This window comes from Pelodiscus sinensis, chromosome Z (assembly GCF_052426305.1).
Source record: "Pelodiscus sinensis isolate ZL-2025 chromosome Z, ASM5242630v1, whole genome shotgun sequence".
Taxonomy (NCBI): Eukaryota; Metazoa; Chordata; order Testudines; family Trionychidae; genus Pelodiscus; species Pelodiscus sinensis.
In genome coordinates this window covers 31196255-31208842 of record NC_143085.1, presented here as the reverse complement: position 1 = coordinate 31208842, position 12588 = coordinate 31196255, and the positions used below count along the sequence as shown (strand labels likewise).

At 42.0% G+C, this 12588-nt stretch overlaps 1 protein-coding gene across 1 annotated transcript in view; it reads right to left on the bottom strand.

Moving 5' to 3' along the window:
- The window catches only part of MLXIP (MLX interacting protein), a 73058-nt gene that overhangs the window by 15282 nt on the left and 45188 nt on the right, over nucleotides 1–12588 (bottom strand). Inside the window, exons 3-12 of the mRNA XM_075898646.2 lie at nucleotides 12323–12408; nucleotides 11357–11446; nucleotides 10967–11008; nucleotides 9610–9781; nucleotides 8144–8233; nucleotides 5914–6005; nucleotides 4468–5122; nucleotides 2234–2355; nucleotides 1267–1447; nucleotides 173–297 (exon numbers count right to left, since the gene is read on the bottom strand). Coding sequence (XP_075754761.2) covers nucleotides 173–297; nucleotides 1267–1447; nucleotides 2234–2355; nucleotides 4468–5122; nucleotides 5914–6005; nucleotides 8144–8233; nucleotides 9610–9781; nucleotides 10967–11008; nucleotides 11357–11446; nucleotides 12323–12408 — 1655 coding nt within the window. The remainder of the gene's footprint in view (nucleotides 1–172; nucleotides 298–1266; nucleotides 1448–2233; nucleotides 2356–4467; nucleotides 5123–5913; nucleotides 6006–8143; nucleotides 8234–9609; nucleotides 9782–10966; nucleotides 11009–11356; nucleotides 11447–12322; nucleotides 12409–12588) is intronic.

The window sequence follows — 12588 nt, the reverse complement described above, 5'->3', positions numbered from 1 at the left end:
ATGTTTAAAGTGAAATACAGCAACACAAATATACTGCAAGGTACACCACAACCACAGGTGCAGCCTCATTTGTCAGGTGACTTACAGTCTAGTCTGTACCATCTAAATCAGGAAATCAATAAGCTACAAGGACAAAAAAGGAAGAAAAAACTCAAAAGGATGAAACATGTACCTTAAATGCAGCCATCTGAGGGTCAGTTGTGGATTTTCCTGAGCAATTATTTTGTGGAGACTGAGGACTGGGGCTTTGCTCAGATGGACAGGGAGAGGCTTGTCCTGAATTCTGACAATCTCGGCCTTCAAAAAGGACATGTCAGATCATTAAAAAAATAACTCTCTAACAAACCGAGGAGCAATTTCTACCCACATCACTTAATCTAGCCATTCACTGAACTTCTAGAGTATCTGCTGTTGTATTATCTAGGTTCTATTCATGGGATGATCAAATGGCAAAGAAATCCAAGTATTTGACAAACAATGGCTAAATGCATCCATTCTTCTCTCCACTTCAGGCAAACATGTGTTAGGGTTGTTTAGGATCTAAACTGACAATCCCACCTTGACCTACTTGCACTCTGACCTTCCAGGTTCCTAAAGCCAGGGGACAGATATTTACATTTACTAATGACTTCTTACTGTCCCATGGAAATGGACATGTACCTCAGAAGTAGCACACTAAAAAGGCCAGGATATTGCAGGGAACCATAGGTTAGTTGTGAGGCTGGACTGTGCTTAGACAACCTCTAATGGAAGTGGCTGTAGAATTATATTTATTATAACAGAGTTCTATAACATTTTATAGAGTACTTAAGTGTAACTATTTCAGGGGTGGAATAAAGCACCTTAGTGCACAGAGACACTAACCAAAAGCCTAGGGCAAGAACTGAAGATTATTAGAGACTGAAAGTATAGGGCAGTGATTCTCAAAGTGTGGGTCAAGACCCCAATTTAATGAGGTCGCCAGGGCCAACATTAACTTGCTGGGATCCAGGGCTGAAGCTGAAGCCCATGCTTCATTGTAACAGACGATGTGGTGAGATTTGGTCTCAAAACTTCACCTGGGGGTCACAACTATTTTGTTGTCAGAAGGGGGTCACACTGTGCAATGAAGTTTGAGAACTCATGGTGTAGGGAATGCAGATCCCAAGCTATTTCTACAAAAAATTCCCCAGGATACGCAATAACCACAGCTGGCCAAGTTCTGCTTTACATTCCCATTAAAGATGGATGCACATAGGGGAAAAAGTTAAAATCTCTTTAACTTACTAGGAGTAGGTGAGGGAACCTGTGAACAGGTACTGTGGGAAGGGATTTGCTCTCCTTTCACATCTTGGACTGCACTAGGAGAGAAGAGATGTGGGACTGTGGATTGGACTTGCTGGTTACTTGGAGCTTGCTGTGCTCGACCAACCAGAATGTTGTTATGGAATTCTGCCACACCAGAAGCCTAAGAAACAGCACAAGAATATTACAGAAAAAATGCAAAGGATTCTATTACATTGTTTTCCAATAGCAATTTATAATGTTAAATTAGTGTATAACTATACTAATATACTTGTTTGGGAACTCTCCAAACAAGTGCTAATATATAATGGACCATCAGGTACAAATGTCAGACTTCTGGTAAGAATCCCACATTTTTCATAATTCAATGCAACATTAGAATAAGGGAGCAGCAGCGAAAAAGCAATTTCCTCTTATTATTCACAGGGTACTCTGAAAATTTCTCTCTAACATGCACTCAAACAGATTGGACAAACATACTAGCATACTGAAGATAAACCTCTCAAATTGCAATTGGAAACTCAAGCTGGATTCTTCCTGGTTCTTCCATCATCATCAGTTATGGGCCTATCATAGTGATAGTCTGATGAGTTTCTGTGGCCTGCAACGTGCAGCAGGTCAGACTAAATGATCATAATGGTTCCTTCTCAAGTGAGATACTATGTGTCAAGACACTCTCTTCAACTGGTGTTCCTTATGAATTCTGTTGATGTGTAAGCCACAGAAGAAACAAAGTTGCTCTCCCAAAGCTGTGCAGATAATACAGTGCTAACAGTCACACAATGTAGACAAATCAAACATTAACTGACAGCTCAGAATACGCAAACAGATCTGTTGAGTAACAAGGGAGCATCTATGCCTAAGCACTTTTGGAGCACTACCACAGTCTAAGGCTCTAACAATATACAAACTCAAGTCCAAAGAGGTTTTTTTCTTTCCTTTCTCTTACCCTGGCAATTCCAGCTGGTGCAATTACAACACTAGGTGGAGAAATAGCTGGAGTCAAAATCCCTTCTCTTTTTAAAGGTGCACGGGTTACAATCACAGCTCTGGACTGTCCCTGAAAGGCAGCTGAAAAATACAAACCAAGTTATAATTTATCAACACCAAGCATCTGGAGAATGTTTTGCAGGGAACAAACTAGTGGTGATTGGGAGACTGGACTAAAAGAAACCTAACTGGTATTTTCTTTATAACTTCGTTGAATCGTATTTCCTTCTAAGTTCTCTCAAAGATCAAGCTGCAACACAAATGGACATTGCTAGATTGCTCTAGAATACAAAAAGGACTTAACAGCTTCAGATACTACACAGTAAAAAGACTTCCAAGTTGCCTGTGGATTAACCGTTTTAAATTATGTGGGTTTTATAACTAACGTAGGCTGTCAACGGTGCACTTTTCAACCTAAGCTAGAAACAGAATTGATGCTGAGCCCCATAACCATGAAGCCATTAATTGTCCAGCCAGAGGTGCAAATCCCATGGGTAACACAAGTGCACACCTTAGCTCAGCATATGAAGACAGGCATAGTCCTTTGGTGAAAAAAGGCCTAGAAAACATCACTAGATCAGTGGTGAATTTCTTGGCTGTTGAAGGCACCTGGTCTCTTGCTTTATAATTCATTAGGTACACATAAGGATGTCTTAGAAACATACTCTGTATTGACTTACTGCTATTAACTATGGATCAAGCTACTTCAGGGGACACAACTTCGTGCTAAGGGTTGGATGAAGCACGCTTGATGCTGTTAATAAGGACTTCTGGTGGGCTGAAAAATTACTTTGTTTTCAGTAATTTCCATTTCACAATAATCCTTCAGGCTGTATACTTCTGGGGACTGGCTATCACAAAGGTTCTCAACAAGGGATCTGGGGCCTGCTGAGGGGCCATGAGACGTTTTCAGGGGAGTTTGTCAAGCAGGACCAACATTTGACTTGCAGGGCAGAAAGACAAAGCCCCACTGCATGAGGCTGAAACCATCATAAGGACATTTCAGAAACTGTCCCTAAAGCAAGCCCAAATCATGAGGGGTCTTGGCACCTGCTTCCTTGAGAGTGCTAACATTGTCCTGCAAACAGACTGAATCTCTAAGGACATCAAGCTAGGAAGTTTGAGGCAAAGGCACATAAATCCTAAAACATTATTTCTTAGGTCCCCATATCCCGGAAATGTTTTCCTCCCTGCTACATCAGCTCTGCTCATAAGCATTAACATTCCTAGAAGAAAGGTCTACATTTACAGTGGTGATACAACTTGAGACACAAGGCCCAACTATCCTGGGTATAAATAGCTGTGTAGACAGTGAGGCATTGGTTAGGTGATTGTAGCTGAGCGTCCTATATGCCTGAACACATGGGCATATACTCTACACAGCTTTCTGCACAGCAAAGCAGTGCCTCCCACTTCTACACTTCTATTTTTAAGTGAAGGACTCTGGCAGCAGTGAAAGGCTCGGGCAAAGGGGAGGCAGAGAGGAAAGGCTCCAGCAGCTCCCACTGCCAGACACTTTACTGCTGCCTGCAGGTGCACACACTGCAGTGAGTGTGGACGCATCCTGCTCTTCAGTATAGAGTAGAGCTATAGGTACCCTCTGTGTCAAAGTAAGTGTGGACAAGGCCACAAAACAGTCTTATTTGATTAGAGAGTTTGGGCAGTCTAGTCAAGTACATCCCTTTGAAAACAGCCAGTAACACTCTGCACTTGCCTAGCTGCATTCAGCTAAGGATTTCTGAGAGTGCTGAGCACATTAAATAACTACACCTCAGCATACAACTGAGATAGGTAAAATATCCTCCTATTATAGAGTCATTGAAGCAAAGAACGGTGAAATGACTTCTAAAGGCAACCAAAGGTCTCAATGGCAGAACCAGAAGCAGAATCCAAGATCTCCTAATTCTATGCAATCTCCAATAGTCCACACAGCCTTCCTTACAACCAAATTAAAATGAAAATGTCTTTTTTTATTGCTGGCCTGGAGGTTTATTTGAAAAGCAAATTCTGAGATGGCCGTGGCAGCAATGATAAATCTTCTAACCACAGAGATTTCTAGGTACCTCCAGTGACAAGTGGGGTCCAGCCAATTAGCATATTTTTTGGAAATGTTATTTTGCACCACCAACAACCGTGCCCCTCCCTCATGTTACTTCTCTTGGCAGAACAAGGTGGAACCTGCATGATTCTCACCTGGGGTAATGAAGGCATTTTTTAATACTAAGGAGACTGTTTCAGGCTTTGGAGCAGGCACTATTTTTTGTGGCTGTTTGGGCCTTATTCCAGCATTTGCAAAGGCAATGGCTTTAGGGAGTGTAAATGTCAGGTGGGGCTGAAGCTGAGACCGGGGCTGACTCTGCACAACAGCAGTCAGGTTACAAGGCACTCCTCCCCCCGGCTGCTGCGTTGCCAGGATGAGGTTCTGGCTCTGGCTGAAAGTGGTGGCAGAGGCGTTGTGGGTCAGGGTGGCAGAAGCTGTGTGGGTAACAACAGAAGATTTTGTGAGGGCAAACTTTTGGGTTTCTGAAGCAGTAAAAGCAGATGGCTGGGAATTCAAGTTGGCATTCAGAGGCACTGTGGGCAAAGCGGTATGGTGTGGAGGGACTGTAGGTTGTAACAGTGGCACTGAAGCTGGGAACACCGGAAGAAATGACTGCTGGCCATTGAGAGATGAATCAGAATTGAAGTCTGATGGCTGGATGAAAGATCCACCACTCCTAATGCTGGAGCACTGATTAGCACCAACATCGGGAATGACAGGAGCAGGTACGGATGAGGCAATCAATTCTTCACTGAGGTTCCCCGTTGGGAGTGTGCTGGATAATGTATCCGAAGGCAGTACAGAAGACTGGTAAGAGAAAGAAAATAGCATAGGTTAATTGCCAGTGGGGGTGGGCCAACACCAGAAGCTTTTATTTGAACCTTTATTTTCACCCAATTGTGAAAGGGGAGAATGCAGCTAAGAGTTGAATCATTCCTGGTTATGCTAAGCCAACACCTTTCACAGTAAGAACTAAACAACTACTTCTAGTTTTGCTTATTTCTATTTGGCTCTCCAGAAAATGCAGTTAGGTAAAGATCTTCAAGGCTTTTGAGATCCACGGCACTTCAGAGGGAGACAGTCACCAATATCCTTGTTTTACAGATGAGAAAACCGAGGTACATGGAGGTTAAGAGATGGGGCTCAGGTCCCATAGCTAGTCAATGACAGAATTGGGAACAGAGCACAGCAGTTAAGTCTCCCAGTTCCCTGTACATATGGTTCTTTATAGAAAGGCCCAACTCCATTCAAGATGCACTATTTCACTCAAAACACTCTCTATAATGTAAAGGCTGTTCTTTAAAAACGAATATTTTAAAGTACACAGAAAATTATTTACTGAACCCGACACGACGGAGGGCAAAGATATTGAAGTTACAACATCTTCAATACAGTACCAGTTATTTTTATTTCTAGGTTATTGTAATGATTTCTTTTAGTGGGTAAATCAGAGGAAAATACATTGTAGTAATCAAATATCATGTTTATTCAATTCTATTAACATGACCTTTACAATACCATATATTAGTACATGAAGGCCAGTATAGTACTTATACATTTAAGCCCTGGCAATTTTCATTACACAAAACCACTTTTACCTGGGAAGAATGGCTGCTGTTATCTGTCATAGAAGAACTGGCAGCAGGGAGAGAAGTGAACATGTTGCCAGAGCGACTGGATGAGAATATATCTGAAAGAATGTAAAAACAAATATTAAATGTTTTACTGTCCGTATTACGGTAGAACATTGCTACATAGCACTAAGTTACGGGAGACTCACTGAGAATTAGCAAGCAAATGTACATAATTAAAAAACAAGGAAACTGCATTACCACCAAATGTATTCTGCTTATTTACAAATCCAAAGATGTTTGCCTGTCCTATGGAGATTTATGAACTCTTTGGGCAAAGGATTATTTTTCAACTATGTTTGCTTGTCAAATGTCATGCAAATTTATTGGACATTGGTGAAATTCAGACCTTCATAGACAGGGCTTGACAAAACCTACCTGCCAGCACCGCCCTGCACATGCGCAAGACCCGCATTGTGCACGCACACGCCGCCAGTGAACGGGGCGACCAGCTGAAATCTACTCACCACAGGTGAGTAGATTCAGGGATTTGTCAAGCCTTGCTCGTAGAGAATACGCAGAAGGCCCAGACACCATGTGAGTTCCACTTGAATTCTACTTTCATAGCTTAGTTGGTACCTAGGCCTTTATACAAATGTGAATTTTGCCTTATATGAAAAATTACAACAAAACACTTGACAGCTGTGGTTCAACATCTTGATAATTCTTCAGTGTTCCATTACTATTCTAGAGTAAATAGTCAAATAGTAATAGAGGTCTCCATAACATCAGATTTTGCATTTGGCTATTAAATTGTTACTAAGATATGGGGAAGCCACAAAGATCACGTGTGATTGATGGGGTTATAAGAATCAAGGAGACACCAGGTAGCACAGTGTTGGGCAAACTCAGGCCTGGGGGCCCACCACCCATTTCTATCTGGCCTAGGGATGTGAAGGACTAGATGACTAGTTGACTATCCAATAAGCACTGGGGAGGCAGGGAAGGAGAAGACGGGGGTACTTCAAAGCAGCAGCGCTGAGTGGACCCCGGGGCCAGCTGTGGCATTCCCAGGCTGCACATGGCATTTCAAAGTGTCAGCGTCATGTGGAGCCTGGGATCATCTGTGTACTCCACTGCTGACTCCAGGCTCCCTATGGCACTGCTGCTTTGAAACACCGCAGGGAGCCCAGTGTCAAATTGCATGCAGCGTTTCAAAGTGGCAGGGCAGCATGGAGCCCAGGATCAGCTGGAGTCCCCAACTGATCCTGGGCTCCATGCAGTGCTTTCACCCTATCGACTAATCGAATAGACCTCCTCTCCATTGACTCCTGCATCCTTTGCTGGACCCCAACGTGCTGATGCACCAGGTCTAAGTAGGTGCGCTTGGTGCCCTGGGGGGATGAGTCTCTGGAAGGGTCAAAGGGGTCTTGGGGGGGCTTGTCCCAGGGACATGTCTCCCGAGTGTCCCTACCAGAAAGAGCTGCGCTGTCAGGGTCCTTTCTGGAGCTGGCTTGTTGCCTGTGCCTTTTAAAGATGGCTACAGGCAAGAACAATAGAGTTGAAAGCTGTGGCAGGAGTGTCCACCAGGGCTTCTTCCTGGAGGCCTTTTCTGTCAACATAACTTCTCCCTTGCGTCCACACACCCAGTCTACACCACACTGTCAGTGCCACACATACTCTCCCAGTCTCTGTGCCACACACACCCAATCTGTCAAAGTCAGTCTCACACGCATGCATTTTCTCTCTCTGTAGCCCCAGCCTCACTCTTTTGCCGAAGGCCTCATCCCTTCCAGGGGACCCAGAGCTGGATCATGACCACATACCAAAATTTGTGAAGTGGCCCCACTGCGAAAATTATTGCCCACCCCTGAATTAACATCATCCCCTGCAAGGTACTCTGCTAACAACTGATGTTCTCTCATACTAACCATGGGTAAAGACTCAAAAACCATTCCTCTGAAAGCTGCATTCTTCAAAGTCTGAATCTTAGGACACAAAGACTCTTACAAATGCTTTTCAACACTCAGTCATGCAAAGAACTGGTCTTGTAAAAGTAAGAGGATCTCTTTATAGTTTTTCCTTTAAAAAAATTAATTTCAAATGCTTGAGAGCTCTGGCTCCATTTTCATACTGTCTAAAGAGAATATATTAATTTGCATAGTTTATTTTTCTGTTCAAAAGCCATTACCATTATTGCAAAATTAGTGCTACAATACTATTAAAGAAAGGAAACTCATTTTCTCTTTATTCTTACCCTGAAAAGGTTCAAAAGTATCCATGAAATCTAGATTTGGCTGGAGAGGGCTAAGTCCTGGCTGAATCATGTCAGCATTTCCTAAGTGTGCTGGAATAACCAAGAGAGAGAGACAGAGAAAGAGAGTTGGATTAATTTTGCAGGATACATGCCACTTCAGTTTATTACAATGTAGATGAGCTGCTCAAAGAAAGATTGTCACACTGCTGGAATGGAGTATAAACCTTAGGTCTGGATTCTGCAAGCACTCTGCACACAGAACTCCCACTGAGACAGTTCAGAGATTAGGTCCCACAGAGTGCAACTCCGAATTTTGGCTACAAAGAATTTGAGCTGAGTTCTGTTGGACAGAGGGACATCCATTTAATTAAAAGAAAGAGGGTCATTTCTGAAGACTATTCACCGGAGGTGGGTAACCCTTCTTGAGCTGGGGGCCAATGAGCCACAGAAAAATCAGTCAGGGGATGCACACAAGTGAGAAGTTAAAAAAAAAAAAAAATCAACAACAACAAAAAACAAACCCTCGCTGATGCAGCCCAGACTGAGAAGGAGAAAGACATTCCCTACATTCCCCTTGCACACCAGACCCTAGTGAGGCTCAGGCTAGTAGATTGTGTGCGCTCCAGCCTCCCACAAGGACTCCCCAATGCTGGGGGGAGCCCCTGAGCCTTGGAGGCCAGATCCAGGCAAGTTGGGGGCCACATCCAGCTGCTGGGTCTTAGGTCTCCCACCCCTGCAATCAAAAAGTAACACTTTGATGGAACAATGCTTATTTGGATTGGCTTTTATAATAAGAACTGTGACATTCTGCAAGTTTATGGTATATATAAATTAATATTTATTACATTACAAAAGAATAAGAAGATTGTATGTAGATTCTAACAGCCTCATAAGCAACAATACTTTTTAGTGTATGACATGGTACCAAAGGGTGTACCAGTTATTAGGTGCAATAAGATAAAAGTAAGAAAGCAAATTTAGGCTTAATATTTGAATAGGATTTTTGATCCCTTATATAATTTTTAAAAAACTTAAAAGTTTGTCACTTCTGTTAAACCGATACAAGTACAATATCATGCGCTTTTGTGGGTACATCCCACTTCTTCATATGAGAGGAGCAAAGTGGACAGAGAAGTACAGAAATCCCATAATTTAAAGCTCCACTCATCTAAAGAAGAAGGTTGTGCACACAAAAGCTCATGATACTATGTCAATTTTTGTTACTCTACAAGGTGCAACAGGACAACTCATTGTTTTTTGAGGTTTTTTTAAGTTACAGACCAACACAGCTACCCCTGTGAGACTTTGACACAAGTATAAACAGCCCAGGAAGATGCATTGTAAGAGAAAGATGTAGCCGTCCTCTCAACCAAAAAATGAAAATGTGAGGTGAGAAAAGAAGTGAAGCAACAAGCCTCAAGTCTCCTCTCACTGCAAAATCCACACAGCCAAAAGCAAACACATACCTATCTCTCTGGGATTTGGCCAGGCAACCAGCTGATGTGAAGAAAGTGTAGAGAAGAGGGTGTCTGTGAACTCAGACATAAGCAAATCTGCATCCAGAAAGGACTCTTCCTCCATGGGGACTGGGGTTTCTCTGCCATACCTACTCTGATGCCAGAGAACCAGGTCATCGTCCTACCAAAGAAAGAAAGAAAAATAAGTCTGGTTATATGAAGGTGCCAGTCACAATGCAATTCTGGCACCAAATGGCAAAGCTCATTATTTTTCACATTTTAATAAAGAGGAACCATCAAAATGCATCCAACCAATTTACAAGCCGTCTGCCTCCAGAGCAATCTACTGTGGTATTCCATCCTCTGCCACATAAACTCACACCAACAGTTCATCAACTCTGGCTTCTTTTATATACCAAACAGACCTGTGGCTCATCTAGTCTGGCATCCTATTTCCACTGGTGCCAGAGTAGCCTATTTGTATATGTAGTCCAGAATCTTATCTCCAATTGGCATAAAACCTCTGTGAATTATATCACTGCACAACTCTAGACTCTGGAGGGAAACAGCTTCCCAATTTCAGCTGATGATTAAAACTGCATAAAACCAAAGTGGCTTTGGCAATGCTTTCCTTTTTATTTTCTGAGAAATATGTGGGATTTTGCACCCAGAATTTCACTGATTTGGGGGTTTGAATGAGCACTAACAAAACTCAGTTAAACCTGGTGAGATTTTCACCCAGAATCATGACATCCTGAGGTTTATCTGAATGTTTAGTTATATTTTCTGACTGGTTTGTGAATCCAGAGATTGTTCTGGGCATATAATGATGGATGAAACCCACATTGGGTTTACATCTAGTTACAAAAGGTCTAAAATGTTCTCTTGGTGATCAGTTTATGTCCAAAGAAGGCTACATAGCACTACTAGTTTTTGTTCCAGGTATCTGAAGTGCAGATGCTGTTAAGCACCTCAACATCCAGGGCTTTTCTGAAGCTTACCAAACTACTTGCCTTTAATGCACAGAAAAGGGACTCATTTTCGTCCATAAAGGCAGGCAATTTTGCCAGTTATAACTCAATGACAAGCTGTCACGTGACCAAGGAGAAAGAGATGGCCTGGTCATCACAGCACGTCACAGCAGTCTAGACTGAGATTTCCATCCAATCTGATTGAGGAAAACTGTACTGCTCTCTATTAAACAATTTATTCTAATCCAAGAGATGCCTGTTCTTCATAATAGACAATAAAGCTAATTGGTTTAGTTTTAATAACTACAGGCTTTCATGCTAGTACACCTTTGCTACTTATCCCAACTTCAATAAACAGAGATGCTGCTACTACTCACGCCACAAAAAATACTTACCCGCACCAAACTTGAAAGGTCTTCATCTTTGTGTTTCTGTAACTGCAGAGATAGAACAAAGAATATTTTAAAAAGTAAAAATAGCTCCCATACTTCCCAAAGGACCTAATTCTGCAACCCTCTACTCATGTGATTAGTTCCTACTCATTCAGGTCATTTTTTAGCCCCATGAGTTCACTCATGAATAGAGACTATTCACAGGATAATGGCTGCAGTATCAAACTCAGAATATCAATTTACTCTTGTTACGTATCAGCTGACCCAATGTTTGTAAAGGTATAACTGAATTTCCAAAATTTTTGCATGTAAAAATGACATCAGAAGTCCAACTATTAAATCAAAAAGCAATAATTCCAGTCAAAATAATGTCAGCGCTGCAAACCAACAGACCCTTTTCTTGAAGTATGTTCTCCACTTATGATATTCCCTGATGACTATTTCGATTCTTCGTTTCCAATATTTCCCTTCTGTTGCAATGGCCTGAGAACAAACAAAATACATCATGAAATATATACAAATACTAAATAGTCACACAAAATTTTCAGGCAGACTGAAGCCATTCTGTTTGACCTCATAACCCCAGCAGACATGGTGTGCTTAAATCCAGCTACTACAGAACAATCTAACATGGGATCCATTTAATCTTCCCCACATATAAAAAAGAAATGTGGCTGCTTAATAATTACACCAATATATCACTATCTGGATCATCTGTAACTAAACTGTAAAGACTGTATGGTACAAAAGGAGAAATAAAAGCTATATATCAGAAACTTATTTAAGCTACTATGCATGTTAGCACAGTGATACGAAAGCATAATGAAAATTCATCACCCAAGGTACAAAATCTACTGGGCTGCCCTTTGCCATGACAGCTATGAAATAAAATGTATTCACTGGAAAATAAAAACAAAAGCTAACTGCTCTTTGGAGTGAGTGGAAGAATAAAAAGTTGCAAACATTTTTCACAAAATCACTCAGCTTGATCCTACATGGTACTCTGCCCTCCCCTCCCACTGACTTCAGCAACCCCCAGAAATGGGCTCTTTGAGAGGAAAAGTAAAACAGGCTCTAGCAGATTAGAGTCACCAGCTCTTTAGGCTGCACCTCCACAACTTAAATTTGTCAAACTGGAGGGTAGTCCTGGGCTGCATAGTAGCACTGCAGGGGCTGTAAGTCACTCTTGGCTGCATCTTGTTCATTCCAATACATGTCAAGAGGAGCCATACAGTATACATGTTGATATTTTCTACCATACAGAGGACACCAAGCATGGCAGTGCTAGAGAGTCTTCACATCTAAAGAGAAGTAGAAGAGACACAGAGATATCAAACCTAGATCTTAAGTTTTACATACTTCAGGCCGCCGATGTTCCTCTACATCAATAGAGCCATCTAGTGGAGTCACAAAATGGCACACTGGATTCTTGCGTTTCTCCAGGTCTGAAACAGAAATGAAAACGTGACTGTTGGGCACACAGATTCAGAGACTCCTTCTCCACCTCAAAGGCAGCATTTCAACAAGGCTGTTCTCAGAGTCCCCTCCAATACACTACTGTGAAACAGGCCATTTTAAAGTACACTTGAATCCAATGTGCTTGTGGTTTCATTTCCTGACCAGTT